This window comes from Gorilla gorilla, chromosome 6 (genome assembly GCF_029281585.2).
Source record: "Gorilla gorilla gorilla isolate KB3781 chromosome 6, NHGRI_mGorGor1-v2.1_pri, whole genome shotgun sequence".
Taxonomy (NCBI): Eukaryota; Metazoa; Chordata; class Mammalia; order Primates; family Hominidae; genus Gorilla; species Gorilla gorilla.
Window position 1 is genome coordinate 73993041 of NC_073230.2, and position 23354 is coordinate 74016394.

The 23354-nt window shown below is 42.0% G+C and overlaps 1 protein-coding gene across 3 annotated transcripts in view; it reads right to left on the reverse strand.

Annotated features, from left to right (window-relative positions):
- The window catches only part of ZNF680 (zinc finger protein 680), a 69287-nt gene that overhangs the window by 38974 nt on the left and 6959 nt on the right, over positions 1–23354 (reverse strand). For all 3 annotated transcript variants that reach the window (XR_008667222.2, XR_008667223.2, XM_031013473.3), the window contains exons 2-3: positions 12464–12590; positions 11865–11960 (exon numbers count right to left, since the gene is read on the reverse strand). Coding sequence is in view for 1 of the 3 variants with exons in the window: in XM_031013473.3 (XP_030869333.2) it covers positions 11865–11960; positions 12464–12590 (223 nt within the window). In the remaining 2 variants the exon portion in view is untranslated. The remainder of the gene's footprint in view (positions 1–11864; positions 11961–12463; positions 12591–23354) is intronic.

A 23354-nucleotide genomic window follows, 5' to 3' on the forward strand; every position in this document is an offset into this window, starting at 1 on the left:
TACAATATGTTCTCTATATGAGACTCATTTTAGCATTGAGTCAAATAGGCTGAAAGTAACAAAATGAAAAAAATCTTATTTCATGCCAATAGTAACCACGATTGGGTGAGATGGTCATCATTATATTAGATATAATATACTTTAAGTCAAGTACTTGGCCAGGCACGGTGGCTAATGCCTGTAATCCCAGCACTTTGGGAGTCCGAAGCAGGTGAATCACTTGAGGTCAGGAGTTTGAGACCAGCCTGGACAAAATGATGAAACCCCATCTCTACCCAAAATACAAAAAGTAGCCAGGCATCGTAGCACACACCTGTAATCCCAGCTACTCGAGAGGCTGAGGCAAGAGAATTGCTTGAACTCGGGAGGCAGAGGTTGCAGTGAGTCGAGATCACACCACTGCACTCCAGCCTGGGCGACAGAATGAGATTCTGTCTCAAAAAAACAAAAACACAAACAAACAAATAAGTCAAGTAGTAGCATTAATCAAAGATTGATATTATATAATGGTAAGTAAAATGGGTCAATTTACCAGGAATCTGTAACTATCATATTTTCTATATGTATGTGTATTAATAACATCAGGTCTCCAAAATATATAAAGCAAATATTGACAAAGGTGAAGAAAGAAATACATAGCAACATAATAATTGTAGATATCAAGACCCCATTTTCAATAATAAAAAATTAAGAGAAAAGATTAACAAGAAAACAGAAGCTCTCCCTCTCCCTCTCCCTCTCCCCTTTCCACGGTCTCCCTCTCATGCCGAACCCTCTCCCTCTCTTTCCACGGTCTCCCTCTCATGCCGAACCGAAGCTAGACTGTGCTGCTGCCATCTCAGCTCACTGCAACCTCCCTGCCTGATTCTCCTGCCACGCCTGACTGGTTTTCGTATTTTTTTGGTGGAGACGGGGTTTCGCTGTGTTGGCCGGGCTGGTCTCCAGCTCCTAACCGCGAGTGATCCGCCAGCCTCGGCCTCCCGAGGTGCCGGGATTGCAGACGGAGTCTCGTTCACTCAGTGCTCAATGGTGCCCAGGCTGGAGTGCAGTGGCGTGATCTCGGCTCGCTACAACCTCCACCTCCCAGCCGCCTGCCTTGGCCCCCCAAAGTGCCGAGACTGCAGCCTCTGCCCGGCCGCCACCCCGTCTGGGAAGTGAGGAGCGTCTCTGCCTGGCCGTCCATCGTCTGGGATGTGAGGAGCCCCTCTGCCTCGCTGCCCAGTCTGGAAAGTGAGGAGCGTCTCTGCCCGGCCGCCATCCCACCTAGGAAGTGAGGAGCGCCTCTTCCCGGACGCCATCCCATCTAGGAAGTGAGGAGTGTCTCTGCCCAGCCGCCCATTGTCTGAGATGTGGGGAGCGCCTCTGCCCCGCCGCCCCGTCTGGGATGTGAGGAGCGCCTCGCCCCGGCCGCGACCCCGTCTGGGAGGTGAGGAGCGTCTCTGCCCGGCCACCCCGTCTGAGAAGTGAGGAGACCCTCCGCCCGGCAACCGCCCCGTCTGAGAAGTGAGGAGCCCCTCCACCCGGCAGCCGCCCCGTCTGAGAAGTGAGGAGCCCCTCTGCCCGGCTGCCACCCCGTCTGGGAAGTGAGGAGCGTCTCCGCCCGGCGGCCACCCCGTCCAGGAGGGAGATGGGGGTCAGCCCCCGCCAGGCCAGCTGCCCCATCTGGGAGGGAGGTGGGGGGTCAGCCCCCCCGCCCGGCCAACCGCCCCGTCCAGGAGGTGAGGGGCGCCTCTGCCCGGCCGCCCCTACTGGGAAGTGAGGAGCCCCTCTGCCCGGCCAGCCGCCCCGTCCGGGAGGGAGGTGGGGGGTCAGCCCCCCGCCTGGCCGGCCGCCCCTACTGGGAAGTGAGGAGCCCCTCTGCTCGGCCAGCCGCCCCGTCCGGGAGGGAGGTGGCGGGGTCAGCCCCCCGCCCGGCCAGCCGCCCCGTCCGGGAGGGAGGTGGGGGGTCAGCCCCCGCCCGGCCAGCCACCCCATCCGGGAGGTGAGGGGCGCTTCTGCCCGGCCACCCCGACTGGGAAGTGAGGAGCCCCTCTGCCTGGCCACCACCCCGTCTGGAAGGTGTACCCAACAGCTCATTGAGAACGGGCCATGATGACAATGGCGGTTTTGTGGAATAGAAAGGGGGGAAAGGTGGGGAAAAGTTTGAGAAATCGGATGGTTGCTGTGTCTGTGTAGAGGGAGGTAGACATGGGAGACTTTTCATTTTGTTCTGTACTAAGAAAAATTCTTCTGCCTTGGGATCCTGTTGATCTATGACCTTACTCCCAATCCTGTGCTCTCTGTAACATGTGCTGTGTCCACTCAGGGTTAAATGGATTAAGGGTGGTGCAAGATGTGCTTTGTTAAACAGATGCTTGAAGGCAGCATGCTCCTTAAGAGTCATCACCACTCCCTAATCTCAAGTACCCAGGGACACAAACACTCTGCCTAGGAAAACCAGAGACCTTTGTTCACTTGTTTATCTGCTGACCTTCCTTCCACTATTGTCCTGTGACCCTGCCAAATCCCCCTCTGCGAGAAACACCCAAGAATGATCAATAAAAAATAAAATAAAATTAAATTAAATTAAATTAAAAAAAGAAAACAGAAAACTTAGACATTATAGACTGTATTGATTATTTTGCATATAGAGGAATAGCTAAGAGTGGATGATTTATAAAGAAACATGTTTATTTGGCTCACACTTTGGCAGACTGTACAAGAAGTATGTGCCAGCATCTGCTTCTGGTGAGGGTCTCAGGAAGCTTACGATCATGGTGGAAGGCAAAGAGTAACTGGACATATCACATGGTAAGAGACAGAGCAAGTGTGAGGTGAAGGAAACACATTCTTTTAATGAAGCAGCTTTCATTTGAATTAATAGAGTGTAAACTTTCTGATTACCACGAGGATGGCGTCATGCCATTCATGAGGAATTTGCCCCCATGACCCAAACACCTCCCACCAGGTCCCACATCCAACATTAAGGATTACATTGCAACATGAGGTCTGGAGAACACGGACATCCAAACCATAGCATAGAACAACTAGGCTTAACAGACTCATAAAAAACTTCTCAGTCAAAAGCAACAGAATATATGATATTCTTATTTGCACCTAGTGTATTCTGTTAAAACACATAATGGGTCTTATTAAATTTAACAATAACAACTGGGTGCAGTGGCTCATGCCTATAATTCCAACACTTTGGGAGACCAAGGTGGGAGTATCATTTGGGACAAGAAGTTTGAGGCCAGCCTAGGTAACACAGTGAGGCCCTGTCCCTACAAATAATAAAAAAAAATAGCCAGACATGATAGTGCATGTCTGTAGTTTCAGCTACACGGGGAGCTGAGGTGGAAGGATCACTTGAGCCCAGGAGGCTGAGGCTGCAGTGAGCCAAAATTATGCCACTGCACTCCAGCCTGAGTGACAGTAAAATCCTGTCTCAAAACAACAATGATGAATAAATCTAAGAACACCAAAATCATACACTGTGTGTTTTCTGACAAAAACTTAATAAAACTAGGAATTAAAAGCAAAGGTAAAATTGGCAAATCCAAAAATACATGAAAATGAAACACACAGGCTGGGTGTAGTGGCTCATATGTGTAAACTTAGAACTTCAGGAGGCCAAGGCAGAAGGATTACCTGTACCTAGGAGTTTGAAAGTAGCCTGGGCAACAAGGTGAGACCCTGTCTTTAAATTTAATTTAATTTAAAATAAAATAAAACATACTCTTTGACATAGTTTTGCTCAAGGGTCAAAAAATTTAATTTTGTTAAGATGTCAATATAACCTAAAGTGGTAAAAAAATTCAATATGACCTCTATAAAAATCCCAATAGCACAGTTTTTTTTTACAGAAATGTTTAAAATTTTTAAATTTGATTATGACTATAAGTAGCTAAACAACCATGAAAAAAAAGCATTATACTTCCTGATTGAAAAACATATTAAAAGCTACAACAGCAAAAACAATGTGGTACTGACACAATGACATATAAAGAGATAAAAAACAGAATAGACGGCCAGGTGCGCTGGCTCACGCCTGTAATCCCAGCACTTTGGGAGGCCAAGGTGGGCAGATCACAAGGTCAGGAGATCGAGACCATCCTGGCTAACACAGTGAAACCCTGTCTCTACTAAAAATACAAAAACAATTAGCCGGGCGTGGTGGCGGGCGCCTATAGTCCCAGCTATTCGGGAGGCTGAGGCAGGAGAATGACGTGAACCCGGGAGGCGGAGCTTGCAGTGAGCTGAGATAGCACCACTGCACTCCAGACTGGGTGACAGAGCAAGACTCCATCTCCAAAAAAAAAAAACAAAAAAACAAACAGAAACAGAATAGAGAGCCCAGAAAAGAACCCTTTTGTGTATGATCAAATGATCTTTCACTAAGTCACCATTAACACATGATAGAGAAAAGATAATCTTTTCAAAAAAATAACGTTGAAATCAGGTTATCTACACTGATAAAGCTGAATCCTTTCCTTGAACTATATACAAAGAATATTTGAAATAAAATATTTAGAAATTTAAAAAATAACAATCTCTTAGAAAAAATATAGGAAAAAAACATGACATTGGTATTGGCACCATTTTCTTAGATACAACATTAAATGCATGAGCAACAAAGAGAAGAACAGAATAACTGAACTACACAGTACTTCAAAATTTCTGCATAACAAAGAAAACATTCAAAAGAGTAAGGATGCCTCCTAGGAAATGGGTGAAAATATTTGCAAATCACATGTGATAGGAGTTAATATTCAGAATATATAAACAACTATTAAAACTGAATTATAAAGTTGAATAACGACTTAGAAGTGGACAAATAATTGAACTAAATTTTCATCAAATTGATACAAATGCAAAAAAGCATTTGAAAGGATACACAAAATACTAATTTGTAGACAAATGCATGAAAATCACAATGAAAAACAGAATCCTCTCACACCCATTATAATAGCCACTATAAGTTTTCTAGAAAACATCAAATCAGTTGATGATGCAATGAAAATTTGCAACAAAAACACGTTAATTGTTGGTGCAAAACAAGGATGCAACCATTATTTACAAATGTTATAAATGTTCCTCAAATAATTAAAAATGGAATTATTAAATACAGCAATCCCACTTATGGATCTACATCCAAACTATGCAACGCAGGACCTGGAAGACATATTTAAACATTTATGTTTCTTGTACCAGCATCACAAAAGCCAAAACGCGGCCAGGCACGGTGGCTCACACCTGTAATCCCAGCACTTTGGAAGGCGGAGGCGGGTGGATCACCTGAGGTCAGCAGTTTGAGACCAGCTTTGCCAACATGGTGAAATCTTGTCTCTACTAAATATACAAAATTTAGCCAGGTGTGGTGGTGGGTGCCTATAATCCCAGCTACTCAGGAGGCTGAGGCAGGAGAATCACTTGAACCTGGGAGGCGGAGACTGCAGTGAGCCAAGATTGTGCCATTGCACTCTAGCCTGGGAGGCAGAGCAAGACTCCATCTCAAAAAAAAAAAAAAGCCAAAATGCTGAAGCAATCCAGATGTTGATTTATAAATACATAAAAAAAGTAACATATGCATACAATGGAATATTATTCAGCCTTAAAAAAAAATCTTGGGAAGCTGAGGGAGGAGAATTGCTTGAACCTGGGAGGTAGAGGTGAGCCAAGATGGCACCACTGTGCTCCAGCCTGGGCAACAAGAGCAAAACTTCATCTCAAAAACAAACAAACAAACAAAAAAGAAAATCTTGTCCCATTTTAATATAAATGTTGAGAATTATGTCACCTAAAATGAGCCAGTAACAAAATGATGGGTACTGTATGATTCCACTTATGAGATATCTTAAGCAGTCACACTCATAAAAACAGAAAGTGGAAGCGTGTCTGTCAAGGGCTGAAGAGAGGGTAAAATGGGCAGTTGTTACTTAATGTGTACTGAGTTTTAGTTTTACAAGATGTAAAACTTTTAGAAGTATTTTGCCTAACAGTGTGAATACACTTAACATGCTTGAAATGTACAACTTTTATTCAGACAGGATCTCACTCTGTCACCCAAGCTGGAGTGCAGTGGCACAATTATGGCTTACTATAGCCTTAACCAGGCTGAAGTAAATCCTCCCCCATCAATCTCCCAAGTAGCTGAAACCACAAGTGCACACCACCATGCCTGTCTTTAAAAATAGTTTTTTTTGTAGACTGGGTCTTTATATGTTGCCCAAGCTGGTCTCCAAATTTTGGGCTCGAGTGATACTCCTGTCTTGGCCTCTCAAAATCCCTGGATTACAGATGTAAGCCACCACCATGCCTGGCCCTGAAATGTACACTTCAATGAATTTAAGATGGTAAATTTTATGTTATATTTTCACAATTAATTTTTTTAAAAGAAAAACTGAAAAAATAAAGATTTATAAATCTTTTCAAAAATTATCTTCAAATCACAAACGTGTTTCTCTCATGCAAAAGAAATATATATTCATCATTAAATACATGGTGAAAAGAAGGCGATTTCCATGACTACTCATTTAGATATGATCGGACAACCATTGAAAATCAGCGAACATAGTGAAACCCTGTCTCTACTAAAAATACAAAAATTGCTCTCCCTCTCCCTCTCCCTCTCCCCACGGTCTCCCTCTCCCTCTCTTTCCACAGTCTCCCTCTGATGCCGAGCCGAAGCTGGACGGTACTGCTGCCATCTCGGCTCACTGCAGCCTCCCTGCCTGATTCTCCTGCCTCAGCCTGCCGGGTGCCTGCGATTGCAGGCGCGCGCCGCCACGCCTGACTGGTTTTCGTATTTTTTTGGTGGAGACGTCGTGTCGCTGTGTTGGCCGGGCTGGTCTCCAGCTTCTAACCGCGAGTGATCTGCCAGCCTCTGCCTCCCGAGGTGCCGGGATTGCAGACAGAGTCTCGTTAACTCAGTGCTCAATGGCGCCCAGGCTGGAGTGCAGTGGTGTGATCTTGGCCGGCTACAACCACCTCCCAGCCGCCTGCCTTGGCCTCCCAAAGTGCCGAGATTGCTGCCGGCCGCGACCCCGTCTGGGAAGTGAGGAGCGTCTCTGCCTGGCCGCCCATCGTCTGGGATGTGAGGAGCCCCTCTGCCTGGCTGCCCAGTCTGGAAAGTGAGGAGCGTCTCTGCCCGGCCGCCATCCCATCTAGGAAGTGAGGAGCGCCTCTTCCTGGCCGCCATCACATCCTGGAAGTGAGGAGCGTCTCTGCCCGGCCGCCCATCGTCTGAGATGTGGGGAGCACCTCTGCCCTGCCGCCTCATCCGGGATGTGAGGAGCGTCTCTGCCCGGCCGCCCCGTCTGAGAAGTGAGGAGACCCTCTGCCTGGCAACCGCCCCGTCTGAGAAGTGAGGAGCCCCTCCGCCCGGCAGCCGCCCCGCCCGAGAAGTGAGGAGCCCCTCCGCCCAGCAGCCACCCCATCTGGGAAGTGAGGAGCGTCTCCGCCTGGCAGCCACCTCATCCGGGAGGGAGGTGGGGGGGCCAGCCCCCCGCCCGGCCAGCCGCCCTGTCCGGGAGGGAGGTGGGGGGATCATCCCCCCGCCCGGCCAGCCGCCCTGTCCAGGAGGTGAGGGGCCTCTGCCCAGCCACCCCTACTGGGAAGTGAGGAGCCCCTCTGCCCGGCCTGCCGCTCCGTCCGGGAGGGAGGTGGGGGGATCAGCCCCCCACCCAGCCAGCCGCCCCGTCCGGGAGGGAGGTGGGGGGGTCAGCCCCCTGCCTGGCCAGCCGCCCCGTCCGGGAGGTGAGGGGCGCCTCTGCCCGGCCACCCCTACTGGGAAGTGAGGAGCCCCTCTGCCCGGCCACCACCCTGTCTGGGAGGTGTACCCAACAGCTCATTGAGAACGGGCCATGATGACAATGGCGGTTTTGTGGAATAGAAAGGGGGGAAAGGTGGGGAAAAGATTGAGAAATCGGATGGTTGCCGTGTCTGTGTAGAAAGAGGTAGACATGGGAGACTTTTCATTTTGTTCTGTACTAAGAAAAATTCTTCTGCCTTGGGATCCTGTTGATCTGTGACCTTACCCCCAACCCTGTGCTCTCTGAAACATGTGCTGTATCCACTCAGGGTTGAATGGATTAAGGGCGGTGCAAGATGTGCTTTGTTAGACAGATGCTTGAAGGCAGCATGCTTGTTAAGAGTCATCACCACTCCCTAATCTCAAGTACCCAGGGACACAAACACTGCGGAAGGCCGCAGGGTCCTCTGCCTAGGAAAACCAGAGAACTTTGTTCACTTGTTTATCTGCTGACCTTCCCTCCACTATTGTCCTGTGACCCTGCCAAATCCCCCTCTGCGAGAAACACCCAAGAATGATCAATAAAAAATAAGAAATAAAAAAAAAAAAAAGAAAAAAGAAAATCAGCTAAGAAAGAATACCTACAAAATAAGCCACAACCAAAATTGAGGTCATATTTGTAGATAAAACCACACACATATACAAACTGATTGTGATAGACATATGGCTGATTTATCCTTTTTTTTTTTTTTTTTTTGAGATGGAGGCTCGCTCTGTTGCCCAGGCTGGAGTACGGTGGTGCAATCTCAGCTCACTGTAACCTCTGCCTCCCAGGTTCAAGAGATTCCCCTGCCTCAGCCTCCCAAGTAGCTGGGACTACAGGCACCCGCTACCACACCAGGCTAATTTTTGTATTTTTAGTAGAGATGGGGCTTCACCATATTGGCCAGGCTGGTCTCGAACTCCTGACCTTCTGATCTACCCGCCTCGGGCTCCCAAAGTGCTGGGATTACAGGCGTGAGCCACTGAGCCCGGCTGATTTATCTTTTAATTAAACCCCATGTTGACTGAAAGTTTACAAACAGAATTGCAAAATGTCTAAATATATAAGTAAAACAAAAAATCACAACAAACTGATGTTTAAAAACGTACACTAAATAAAACACTAATATGGAACTGCAAAACAATAACTAAAGAAATGTTTACTCACAAAATCTGCTTTGCAATATTTATGTGCCATTAAAAAATTTGTCTAGATAATTACAATATTTGACTATGTATACTCATGGAAAGCAGGTATTTCAAATCATTGGCATGCGCTGTGTTGCAATAAAATTTCAGAAAAAAACTATAATTATAAATAAAAGATTCTAACAATAAATTTATAATAAAAATTTATAAGAAATTAGTATTTATGTTTTAAATATATGCTATTCTTACACAAAATAAAACTGTAATCCAACTTTAGAAGCAAAATAGTCTTGCATTGCTAAATTTAAAAATTATATATTTTGCAGAATATGGTTAGCACTTCTTATATATAAAACAAATATTTAGAAATTAGTTATGTTGTTATTTAGATATATGCTTAAATGGGTGAAAATCCTATAATTCCTGTTTGCCTGAAGCAAACTTAAATTTATAAGTAACATCAGCCATATCATGTAAATTCTAGCATATTGTCCTAAATGTCTGAACCTAAAGTACAGAAAAATTTGAAATAGAAAATAGAAAGTAAAAATGTATAGGGAGAGTGACATCAGTAAGATGGAAAAATAAAAGGTTCCTTATTTTCTTATCATCCCACAGCAAGAAAATTTATCAGCCATCCCTGTCAAAAATGCATTTATGTGAGCCATGGCTCACACCTGTAATGACAGCTACATGGTACATTCAGGTTGGGGAACTGCTTCAGGCCAGGATTTCAAGACCAACCTGGGTTATGAAGCCAAAACCCATCTCAAAAATAAGTGCCTTTAAGAGAGCTTTGAGATCCAGAGAGGGTGTTGTGAAACTGCTACAGTCTAAGATTAAGGAGTGTTCTTTTCAGAAGGCAGGCCCTCATTCAGGTGGAAAAATACAGGACCCCTGTTCTAGGCTGCAGACCAGGAAATGGCCCACCGAATTTGGTCCCACTGAGAATTCTGAACTTACTCTCTAATCATCCCAAACTCCTCCCAGCCACAGTCTGGGAGAGACCGTGCCCTTCCAGAGGCCTGGAGGAAGACAGCAATTTATAGCCACGCAGGCAGGCCTGCAGACCTTGTCCTTTACTGTGGTTTCTGAAGCAGTTCAATGACTCAGTTCCAGCTCCCTGAGCCATAGTTCATGGCCAGTTCTGCCTATATAGGAACCCACACAGTGACCTGAAAAAATTCTCTTTGATACTCAGTGAAAGCCATACTCATCCACATTCTGATATAAGGCCCACCATATATAGACCCAATTACAAAAACCTGCCCTACTGTCTGCCCTACAGAGCAACATCCAGAAAAATATTTCGTCTGTTCCAAAATATAATGAAAATTACAATTACCCAAGCCCCTGTTAAGCCAACTAAAGGTGAGCCCTAGTGCAGACCCAGCAGCCTTGTGACCAAGCTACGCCCCTCTCCACTACAAACCCAGAGGACATCCCATCACCCTGAGAACCCAACAAAAAAAAATCTTTACCTTCTAAACCAGTTTATAAAAACTTAAAGAGGTGTTTGCTCCTTCAAATTCAGACACCAATGCAAAACTATATTGTACCCACTGTAAATACTTTATTTTAACATAGAACTGCAAGTATGTGGCAGAAGAATTAGTCAAAAAGTTTTCAAACTCACTGAAATTGAAGACAAATGAGCAAAAACTTGCTGCTTATCGATCATATGCTCTTATATATAAAAAATTATAAACAGTATACTAAAACCTGTTCAAATTAATAAATACATTCAGTAAATTAGCAAAATATAAAATTAACATACAAGTTTAAGTTATGGTTCCATACACTTAAAGCAAACTGATTATTAAGAAAACAATCTTATTTACAGTAGCATTAAAATAATTTCTGAGAACAAATTTAAACAAGGAGGTAAAAAAATCTTTACAATAAAAATATATTAATGAAATAAATTAGAGAAGAGGCAAATAATTATTTTTTGAGACAGAGTCTCTGTCACACAGGCTGGAGTGCAGTGGTACAATCTCAGCTCACTGCAGCCTCCACCTCCTGGGTTAAAGCAATTCTCCTGCCTCAGCCTTTTGGGTAGCTGGGATTACAGGAACCTGCCACCATGCCAGGCTAATTTTTGTATTTTTAGTTGAGATGGGATTTCACCCTGATGGCCAGGCTGGTCTCAAACTCCTGACCTCAAGTGATCTCCCTGCCTTGGCCTCCCAAAGTGCTGGGATTACAAGTGTGAGCTACTGTGCCTGGCCAACGCAAATAAATTTTAAAGTATTTTATGTCTATGGATTGAAAGCATAAATATTGTTAAAGTGCCATATTATCCAAAATAATCTATGGATTCAATGAACTCCCTATCGAAATTCCAGTGGCATTTTTTTACAGCAATGAAAAATAAAATCCTAAAATTTATATGAAACTACAATAAACTTTGAATAGTCAAAGCAATCTGGAGGAAAAAGAACAAAGAAGGACATTATACTTTATAATTTCAAACTATATTTCGACTATCAAAAAAGACTATAATAATAAAAAGATGAAATGTGCAGAAAAATGAACCAAAAAAATGGAAAAGAAACCACTAATCACACACATTTCAGACGTGATGTAGAAAGGGAACTTAAAAAATAACAGAGTTTCTCAAAATTTTGCAGATATTTGTGTGTCCCTAAAACAATGGAACATCAGTCAGATTGTGCAGTCTCTTATAAGCCATGAAGAGGACTGTGGCTTACAGTAAAATTGAAGGAAGATCACTGATGGGAAAGTAGAATTTTTAGAGAATTTAAGAGCGTAAAGAAGATGCCCCTATGTGAGAGCAAGAGAAAAGAAACTGAGCTTCCCAAAAACTATTTTCTCTGGAACATAGCTTCCCAAATCCCATGTCAAGAACTGACTTTCTCTTTGACATCTGGACCTCTCATCTGTGTCATCTGTTGTATTCACTATCACTCTCACCTACCTGGGGGTTTGGCTACCATCTCCTGTCTCTTCCTATTCCAGGGCTCTTTTCCTTGCTCCAAACAGGTTATCAGGTGAGGCTTAGAGACAGCAATACCTGTTTTATTAAAAATAAATAACATGAATCTTGCTCATATTCTCCAATTACCAACCTACTAATGTGCTCAGTAAAGAGAATGTCATAGCATATTCTAGTAAATTAATCCCAAATTACTAATTTATAACAGACATTTCTAAATATTTAGAAAATACTTTAAATTTTTAGGTCATTAATTTCACTACCCAGTACTACTGAATCAAAAATTGGTGGGGGCAATTAAATTTTAAGGTGTGGGCAACAACATTTTATGCCATCAAATTTCTGTAATTACCACTAATCTAGAGTGAAGGATATAGATCAGCTCAGGAATGTGGAAAGTTCAGGTCAAGATGAAACGTACTGAAGAAATTTTTTTCTACACGGACAAAGCTCAAAGATTTTCTTGAAAACAGGGATCTGAAACTCATTTATGCAAAGCACAAATTACCACAAATTATGCAAAAAAAGAGAAATAAAACCTTTAGGGCATATTAGGAATTGTGTGTTGAAGTTATCCTCACCCAGGAAGACCAGGTTTCTGTAGTTCTCAAACATCACTTTCCTATATAAATTCCGTTGTGCAGTGTCCAGGCATTGCCACTCCTCCAGAGAGAATTCTATGGCCACATCCCTAAATGTCAGTGGTCCCTGAAAAACACACACACACACACACACACACACACACACTTAAATATTTACCAAATGACCATGGGCAGAATTTTTATTTTGGCTCAAGGCAAAGTAAGACAGTATAGAAAACTGATTCTGACTTATAGGAGTGAGTCAAATTATACAATAAAATTTCAATGCAGAAATATTCTCTAATATATTCTTTAACTCAGATAAGAGAACAGCATAAGATCCACAACATCAGTGTATATATGCTTTTTTGAAGAAAAACTATAAAAGGACACGAATACAAACATGTAAATTTTTGAGTGCTATATTTACATCATACACAATGAGTTGTGTATATTTTTCAGATAGAAAAGACGTGTTGAGTTAGAAGGTACATCTCAAATTTTAATGTGTACAATAAACTGAAGATCTTATTATGCGGATTGTTTTATAAAATCTGGAATAAAGTTTGAATTTCTGAATTTCTAACAAGCTCACCAGTAATGCCAATGTTTTTGGCCCAAGAAGAGTATTTTGTCAAACATCCACTAAGTAAAAGAGCCTGTGTTGGCCAGGCACGGTGGCTCACGCCTGTAATCCCAGCACTTTGGGAGGCCGAGGCAGGCGGATCACCTGAGGTCACGAGTTCGAAGTCAGCCTGGCCAACATGGCGAAACCCCATCTGTACTAAAAAAAAAATACAAAAATTAGCCGGGCACGATGATGTGCGTCTGTAATTCCAGCTACTTGGGAGGCTGAGGCAGGAGAATCGCTTGAACCTGGGAGGCGGAGGTTGCAGTGAACTGAGACTGCGCCAGTGCATTCTAGCCTGGGCAACAGAGTGAGACTCCATCTCAAAAAAAAAAAAGATCCTGTGTTTTCCCAGTTTTTCTGTAAATAAAGATGAGAGCCTTCATCTTCCAAAGACATATATGCAAATAAAACCTAAGGAAGAAAGGCAGCTGCCAAATCAAATGTGATAATTTATGCACATCAGCTGCATAAAGATACTTACTAATGAAAAGTAATTAACTATAAAAAAAAACTTGTCAGACAGCTCTTCAGCCAAGTGAATCATTAACATCAACTGCACTAGTAACAAATTTTTATGATGTGCTGATGCACAAAGAACACAGCATCACTGCTGGAATACTGCCCCCAAAAAGTAAATTATAATCTAAATTTAACTATAAAGAAACATCAATTTTATGCAAAGTTCAAAATACAGGTATCTCCTATTTACTGTACTATTAAATAGTGATTTTAAGTAGTCTTTCTTCAGCACCCTAGAAAGCAGGAATCTCCTAAAATTTTTTTCAGAACTTCATGGGTGATAAATGCCATTCTGTTTAAATAAGCACTTTCTTGATCCTTTTCTGTATAGAGCTAATAGAGAACACAGATGGATCCTCAACATTACATGTTCTTTTTCTTTACTAAGGACCCCAGCTTTTCCCCAGTAGAAATCTTGAGTATCCACACGTTCCCATAATTCAACAGCTACAAAGGAAATATTTTTAATATTGCAGATTCTAAATTCATAATGAGAATTCTGTATGGCACATAAGAAGCCATGATGCAGAGAATATAAAGAAGGCTCTGGTACACAGGAAAAATATTTTTCTGAGACCCTTGACTATTATAATGAATTTTTAAAGTAATTGAAACTAGCTCATTAGGGAGGAAAAGATTGAGTAGAGAAGTAAAGGTTTGCAAGTACTAAACACATGGCATTCGAGGAGGAAGAGTGGACACAGCTCTTGATCTGAGACAGGTTTAAGTAAAAAAAAGAACCAATTCTTCCTCTTTCTCCTTTTTTGGAATTCCTTCTCAGATGAGATTCTCTGGACAAATTACACTTGTATCTTGAGAATATGCCTCTAAAGGTGTCAGCACCCCCTGTTTACCTGCTACCACCACACCCCCAGGCAGAAAAACCAAAACCTGGAGAAAAAGTCCACCCACTTCTGTCCTTTATACAAGAAGAGATTCGGGAACAATGAGACGCTCCATGAAGATAAAAATACAAGTTTCTCGGCCAGGCACAGTGGCTCAGGCCAGTAATCCTAGCATATCGGGAGGCCGAGGCAGGTGGATTGCCCGAGCTCAGGAATTCGAGACCAGCCTGGGCAACATGGTGAAACCCCATCTCTATTAAAATACAAAAAAATTAGCCAGGCATGGCAGCATGAGCCTGTAATCCCAGCTATTCAGGAGGCGGAGGCAGGAGAATTGCTAGAACCTGGAAGGCAGAGGTTGCAGTGAGCCGAGATAGCACCACTGCACTCCAGTTTGGGCAACAGAGTGAGACTCCATCTCTTAAATATATGTTTCTCTTTTCCTGTTCTCAGGTGCCCTCCCCAGGCACAGACACCAGCAATTTCTGCTACAATAATGGCAATATGGGCCACACTGACCTGTCTCTACCAAACCCGAACAGAACAGGCCCTGTGACCAACCTTCAATGCAAAGGTGGAACTTAACTCTCATGAATGTATCCTGAACCCCTCATACTTGACTCTGTCCTCATTTTGAGTCACATGAGGCCCTTACTTAAAACAATACGGAGCTTCCACCAAGAACAATTAACAGAACCTGTGGAAAAGACACAAGTAAGATTTTTTAAATTGGTCATGTAATCCTAATTAGAAGACTGGGCTGATAACCACTTAGCTAAGCATTGTCTCTCAAGCTTTAATGAGCTTATAAATCACTTGATAATTTTGGTCTCACTCTATGTAATGTGATTCTGCAGGTTTGGAAAGGGTCCATGAATGGGTGTTTTAAACAAATCCTCTGTCAATGCTGATGTTGCTCTTCCTGGGCTCATTATTAGCATTAGTTGGAGAAAGCAGGCACAGCACAGACTCCCTTAAACTCAGCACTCTTGTCACAACACAAATAAAGACAACCAATCTCCATCCTCAAGTATCATATTCTTTGCTGGTCCTTTAAAGTTTACAGAGGAAACAAAAGGGAGCAATGTTTGAATGAGTCTGCATTTGGAAAACAACATGTACACATGTACTAGCGTAACGTTTATTAAGCAGGTACTATGTCCTCAAGTGTTACACAGCATTGTGCTGGGAAAAATACATTATTTGATTTAATCCTCATAACACCCTGGGAGTTGGTATGAGGTGTTCAATAATCTCAGGATAAAGAGCCCAGGATTTTTATTTCTTGTTTCTCTGTCATTGATTTTTTCTTGAAGATGTATAAAATAAAAGCTAAATATAGACAGATGAGAGGGATACAGAAAAGCTTAATGTAATTTAGAAAAAATTTTTATTTTTATATTTACTTTTTTGTGGCTTATGGAGCAACTACTAAATCTGCAGTAATAGAAAACAAGTTGCTACATGGAACATTTCAGCAAGTACTGGTTTTTATAAAAATAAAAAATAAAAAATTAAGGCCCTAAAATAAATATTTTTCCCAATAATCTGCTTCTGAGTTTCAAAGAATTATGGGCACCAGTTCTAAAAAGGCTGCAGGACTCACCAGCCAAAACTAATTTCTTCTAATCAGTTTGGTGAGGCAAGACTCCACAGTGGGGTCAGACCTAAATAAGGCCTCCAAAAAGAGTGAATCTTAGCAGAACTGGGGCAGGGAGTGAACCCTATATAGAATTGTGCTCTCTATGCCACTGAGGTATTTCCAGTTCTGATTTTTCTAAGCTTACCTAAGAGAAACTTACATTACAGAGTTTGTGTTAACTAATTTCTTTTAGCCACTGCCATGTCAATTTTATAATGTATACTAATAAATAATTTAAACAAATTCCTTAAGGTTTTCTAGGGTAATTTATTAGGACATAAATATGTATTAATAGGAAAGTAAAAAAGAATACAAACAATAACAACTCTTCTGTTCATAAATATCCTTTCAGGTGATGACACCAGAAGTCACAACAATGTAAAGAAAGTGGCCAAAGGCCAAGTTTTTTTCTTTTCCACACATCTATACATTGTACCAACCATATAATGCTTCAACCATTTATCCAGTTACTAGTCTAGACTTAAAGTTCGTGCATGGTAGGAACCCTGACTGCTTCAACTATTTTCTAATGGCCACATAAAATGGAAGCAATTAGTTTATCTATTTGAGTCTCCAGACCCTTTCCTTTTTTTTCACCCAAGCACCAGGAAACTTAAGAAACTCTCATCTGGGTACCAACCAAGACATCTCTTGTATGAGGGGAGGAACAAATGCAGACTGACTCATTTGTCTTACACTGAGACAGAAGCATAATTAACCACTCTTGTCAGCCTGACACAGTTCTGCTCTGGACAACCTCAAATGTCTCAAAGATGCTAGGTGATTGTGAGAGGGTTCCCAATGATCCTGGGCTGATGACCCGATGATGTGCCAAGCAGGAGAGACTCAGGGTGATCCTATATAAAAAATGAAACTGGCCGGGCGCGGTGGCTCATGCTTGTAATCCAAGCGCTTTGGGAGGCCGAGGTGGGCGGATCACGAGGTCAGGAGTTTGAGACCAGCCTGGCCAACATGGTGAAACCCCGTCTCTACTAAAAATACAAAAATTAGCCTGTGTGGTGGCATGTGCCTGTAATCCCAGCTACTCAGGAGGCTGAGGCAGGAGAATCGCTTGAACCCGGGAGGCAAAGGTTGCAGTGAGCTGAGATCACGCCATTGCACTCCAGCCTGGGTAATAGAGTGAGACTCCGCCTCAAAAAAAGAAAAAAAAACAAAACAATGAAACTGCCCTGGTGGAGCTCCAGAATTTGGATCACCTGTCCTGATGAGCTAGCTCTTGGGTAAGAGGAAGGACAAGAATACTCCAGTACCACATTTTACAGGTAGATACAGCTGTGGTCATGGCTTTGGATACTCTGTGGCCTTGATCTCTCACTCCTAAGATGCTTGTTTACACTTAGGGATTCTCCCATGAGATTCTATGTACACCTGGTGCCTCTCACATAACTGTAGCAGGTCACTGAACAAGATCTGAAAAGCTCAAGAAGCCATACTCTAAAAAGGGAACTTTAAGATGTCTATGTTGACATCTCACAATGCAGAACATGCCTCCTGTTGGTTTTCTGTACATTCTCAATCCTAAGTCTGGCCCTGTATTGTAAATCCCAGGCAGAGGCCAAACCTTATGTGCAGATTCTAGGTGGGATCAACCTAGCTCTGCATTCTTGGGTGTTACAGCAAATGGGGTACAACCAAAGGAGAGATCCCCTTATAGAGGATGCTCTAGCACATTCTAAATGATATGTCTACCTAAAAAAAAAAAAAACTGAGACACTGGATGCAGCGGCTCACACCTGTAATCCCAGCACTTTGGGAGGCCGAGGCAGGTAGATCACCTGAGGTCAGGAGTTTGAGACCAGCCTGGCCAACATAGTGAAACCCCGTGTCTACTTACAGTGCAAAAAAAATCAGCTGGGCGTGGTGGCACGTGCCTGTAATCCCAGATACTTGTGAGGCTAAGGCAGGAGAATCGGTTGAGTCCAGGAGGCAGAGGCTGCAGTGAGCAGAGATCGCACCATTGCACTCCAGCCTGGGCGACAAGAACAAGACTCCCTCTCAAAAAAAAACAAAAACAAAAAACTGAGGCAACATGAATATAAGTAGACAGTTTATTTGGGTCAAGCTTGAGGATTGTTAACTTGAGAGCAAAGATTCAAACTGTCAAAAATTTACACTTTGATTAGCAGCAGTTACAAGTGGATTTTGTAAGTTTGATGAGAAATTTGATATTTTTAGTTTAGTTTAGTACTCTAAGTTTGTGAGCCTCATGGTCTCTGAATCAGTTTCAGGTCTGAAAATACAAGAATCACTGAAAGAGGTAAAATGGTTGATTGCTGCCCTGTGAAATTTGGTCTAACCTCTTTAAAAGTGACTATAGAGGACTACAGATTATCAAACAGGCAGAGAAACAATTCTGCCTGCGTATTTAGGGGAGAGTATGCATTCTGCAGCACAATTGTGAGCTGACTGGAAGCCTGAGAGGGAAAGGCCCCTCTGGAGTAAAGCTTGGTTGGCGCCTTATATGTTTATGTCATGTCTGGTAATTCTAGACAGTTCTTGGGAAATATAATTAAAAGACAAATTTTCTCCAGCCCTAGAGCAACTCCACAATGACTGAACAGAAATAAAACTGTTATATTACACAATTAAACCAGAATTTGACATGCATCAAGGTCAATCTGCTTAACAGATTGCAAAGACATAAAGATGGTCACCATAATTAGCCCACGAGTAGAAAAACTTACAGCACCATGTCATGCATAGTTCACTCTAAATTCACCTGGTAATTGGGGAGGCCATCTGTGTATGTTAATTTGTCATATATAATTACAAAATAAACTTTAAAAATCTTCATGACAGAGGGTAGTTTTGCAATATAAAACCAGGTGCCTGCTAAAGGTAGGCTCTCAGTCTCCTACAGAAACATTTGAATAGTGTGCTATCATTTTGGCTATTTACATTTTGAAGCAATGGCTCTCTACTCCCCAAGCGTTGGACTACAGCACTTCTGCTTGCCCTCTCCTGGTGGCTGGAGTTTTCTCTTGACTCCTACCACTGTGGGCCACTGAGGTACAGCCCACAATACAGGGTGAACAGCCAGGAGGTCACATCTCACATGAACCCCAATTGCCACGGCAGCACTCCAGCGCCACATCAGAGAGTGAAGCCTGAGCTGCAGGAGGAGAGCCTGCAGGCCTCCTGGGTAGGAATGCACCTTCACAATAATGAGAACGGGAACACTGTTTTAGGCTCAGTTTCTATTTATAATGGTGACATGGAAAACATTCTGCTGGATTTCCAGCATGAGTCTGTAAAGAGATAGCTCCAAGAGTTCCATTGTGACAGCCCACCTCATTCACGGACACTGTGAAATGCTAAAATGGCTTCTGAAACAGACACTCAAAGCATTGGAGAGAAAAACAGCTCTCAGTCTCAGAAAGATTATATTGAGAGAAAAAATAAGTTAAATGTATCTTGAGAAAAAACTCAGATTACATGTAAGATTGATGAAGTCAGCCAGAAAATATTTCCCTATAAAATATTTCTCTCTAAATACCCAAATTACACAGCTATTCTCAGCATGAGAAACATGAGCATTATGAAAAAGGGAGCATATTCTCAGCAGAATTTTATAAGATTCCTCCATCTCTGCTGCTCTCATAAAAGATGAGATGGCTAAAAAGCCATTGAAAGGGGGATTCTATTGGAATACATCACACTACATCCACCAGCACTTTTTTTCTGAGATGGAGTCTCGTTCTGTCACTCAGGCTAGAGTGCAGTGGCATGATCTCAGCTCACTGCACCCTCCACCTCCCAGGTTAAAGCAATTCTCCTGCCTCAGCCTCCAGAGTAGCTGGAATTACAGGCACCTGCCACCATATCCGGCTAATTTTTGTATTTTAGTAGAGACAGGTTTCACTGTGTTGGCCATTCTGGTCTCCAACTTCTGACCTCAAGTGATCCACCCGCGTTGGCCTCCCTAAGTGCTGTGATTACAGGCATGAGCCACTGTGCTCGGTCACCACCAGCACTTTTTGATGAAAAATTAGAATCTGATTTTGTTTATATGGTGGAACATATCTGAGCTTGCAACACAGCTAAGAGGAGAGCTATTATAGTTTTCTGGTGGTCACATCATTTGTGTTTATTTGTCCTTTAATAGCAGCATTCTAACTTACTGAAATGAAAGACACTAAACTCATGCTTACTTATAGTTATCCCTACCGGATAAGGTAATAAGTATGTAAGACTAGTATCTACTGTAACAATTTGGTAATAAGTTTTATTTGGATATTAGAGATAAGTATCTAAATATAAATAATTTTAATGTACTGGTCATAATGTATGTAGGATTTGTGAAAATTTTCTTTAATCATAATTTAGTTAAAACACTTTATATTTAAAAAGTAGAAATAACAATATTAAAATGACTAACGGTTTCATTCAAAGTAAATGTTGTGGCCTTATATTTATATTATTGTAGAAAATACTCTTTAATTTATATGAATGTTGACCAGGCACGGTGGCTCACGCCAGTAATCCCAGCACTTTGGGAGGTCAAGATGGGCAGATCACCTGAGGTCAGGAGTTCAAGACCAGCCTGGCCAACATGGCAAAATCCTGTCTCTACTAAAAATACAAAAACTAGCCAGGCATGGTAGCACATGCCTGTAGTCCCAGCTACTTGGGAGGATGAGGCAGGAGAATTGCTTGAACCTGGGAAATGGAGTTGCAGTGAGCTGAGACTGTGCCACTGCACTCCAGCCTGGGGGACAAAGTAACACTCTATCTCAAAAAAAAAAGAAAAAAAAAGTATATGATTGTAGGTTGTCTACAAATGCTTCATGTGACAATGCTAATTGTTCTGAAGTAATAAATAGAAACCAAGGTTCAACTCCAACTCCACTGTTATATACTGAATCATTTATTTAGCTACACCTAGATTAATATTATTTATATGATTTACATATATTTCAATAAAGCAGAGAAAAAAAGTACACATAATCCAAATGCTTTAAGAAAAGAGAGATGAGGATAATAGCCTTAATAGCCTTAATAGCCTTCCTTATTTTCAGGTAGGAGAATAGAGCCTCTTATTTTTATTTTCTCCTATAACAGCCAAGTCTTTAGACATGCTCTTGAAGTCTTGGACATCTGAATTTCAGTAGACACTGGATTCAGGCATCCAAGGAGTGGCCTTGGGCACACTGTGTGCACTTGAAAGAATGTTTACAGAGAGAAAAAGCAGAATACAGAAAGGTGTTATAAAAAAAAATCTGTGCCCTCTCCCTCTCCCGTCTCCCTCTGATGCCGAGCCGAGGCTGGACTGTACTGCCGCCATCTCGGCTCACTGCAACCTCCCTGCCTGATTCTCCTGCCTCAGCCTGCCAAGTGCCCCGTCTGGGAGGTGGGGGGGCACCTCTGCCCGGCTGCCCCGTCTGGGAGGTGTACCCAACAGCTCATTGAGAACGGGCCATGATGACGATGGCGGTTTTTGTCGAATAGAAAAGGGGGAAATGTGGGGAAAAGAAAGAGAGATCGGATTGTTACTGTGTCTGTATGGAAAGAGGTGGACATGGGAGACTCCATTTTGTTCTGTAGTAGGAAAGATTCTTCTGCCTTGGAATGCTGTTAATCTATAACCTTGCCCCCAACCCCGTGCTCTCTAAAACATGTGCTGTGTCCACTAAGGGTTAAATGGATTAAGGGCGGTGCAAGATGTGATTTGTTAAACAGATGCTTGAAGGCAGCATACTCGTTAAGAGTCATCACCACTCCCTAATCTCAAGTACCCAGGGACACAAACACTGCGGAAGGCGGCGGGGCCCTCTGCCTAGGAAAACCAGAGACCTTTGTTCACATGTTTATCTGCTGACCTTCCCTCCACTATTGTCCTATGACCCTGCCAAATCCCCCTCTCCGAGAAACACCCAAGAATGATCAATAAATACTAAAAAAATTAAAAAAAAAAATCTGTGGATGTACATGAATAAAGCAAGTTCTCAGAGACCTATGAAGAGACTTAGATTCTGACACAATAATAGTGGGATACAACACCCCACAGACCCTGTTAGATTATTAGGGCAGAAAATTTACAAAGAACTCAGGATCTAAACTCAACACTTGGACAAACAGTCCTACAAAACTCTTAATCTAAAAACAACATACTATACATTCTTCTCATTACCATGTGGCACATACTCCAAAATTGACCACACAATCAGAAATAAAACAACCCTCAGCAAATTCCAAAATTACACCAACCACACACACAGAGCACAGCTTGATAAAAATATAATTCAATACCAAAAAAAAAACCACTTGAAGTGATACAAATACACGGAAATTATGCCACCTGAGCCTAAATGACTTTTGAGTAAATAATGAAATTAAAGCAGAAATCAAGTTCATTGCAAAAAATGAGAACAAAGATACAACATACCAGAATCTCTGCAACACAGCTAAGGCAGTGTTAAAGAGAAATTTATAGCACTAAAAGCTCACATCCAAAAGTTACAAAGATCTCAATTTAACAACCTAACATCATGAATAAAAGAATGAGAGAAAGCAAGAGCAAACCAACCCCTAAGCTAGGAAAAGACAAGAAATAACCAAAATCAGATCTGAACTGAAGATTTAAACAGAAAAAAAATACGAGACCAAAAAATCCAGGAGTTAAACCTTTGTAAAAAAAATATATATATATAATAAGATAAACCACTAGCTACAATAATAAAGAAATAAGAGAAGGTCCAAATAAACACAATTAGAAATGACTACCACTGACCCCACAGAAATACAAGTAACTATTGAAGTCTACTATGAACACTTCTATGCACATGAACTAGAAAATCTATGCACACAAACTAGAAAATAGAAGTTTCAGGATACAAAATAAGTGTACAAAAATCAGTAACATCTCTGAACATCAACAACATTCAACCTAAGGCCAAATCAAAAAAAATCCCATTCACAATAACCACAAAAATAATAAAATGTCTAGGAATACACCTAATCAGGGAGGTGAAAAATCTCTAAAACAAAAATTACAAAATGCTTCTTAAAGAAGTCAGAGATGACACAAGCCAATGGGCAGCCATTTTATGCTCATGGATAGAAAAGACTGATATCATTAAAATGGCCATACTGCCAAATGAAATTTACAGAATTAATGCTATTTCTATCAAACTACCAACAACATTCTTCACGGAACTAAAAAAAAAAACAAAAAAAAAAGTATTTTAAAATTTATATGAAACCGAAAAAAAACCAAAAACCTGAATAGCCAAG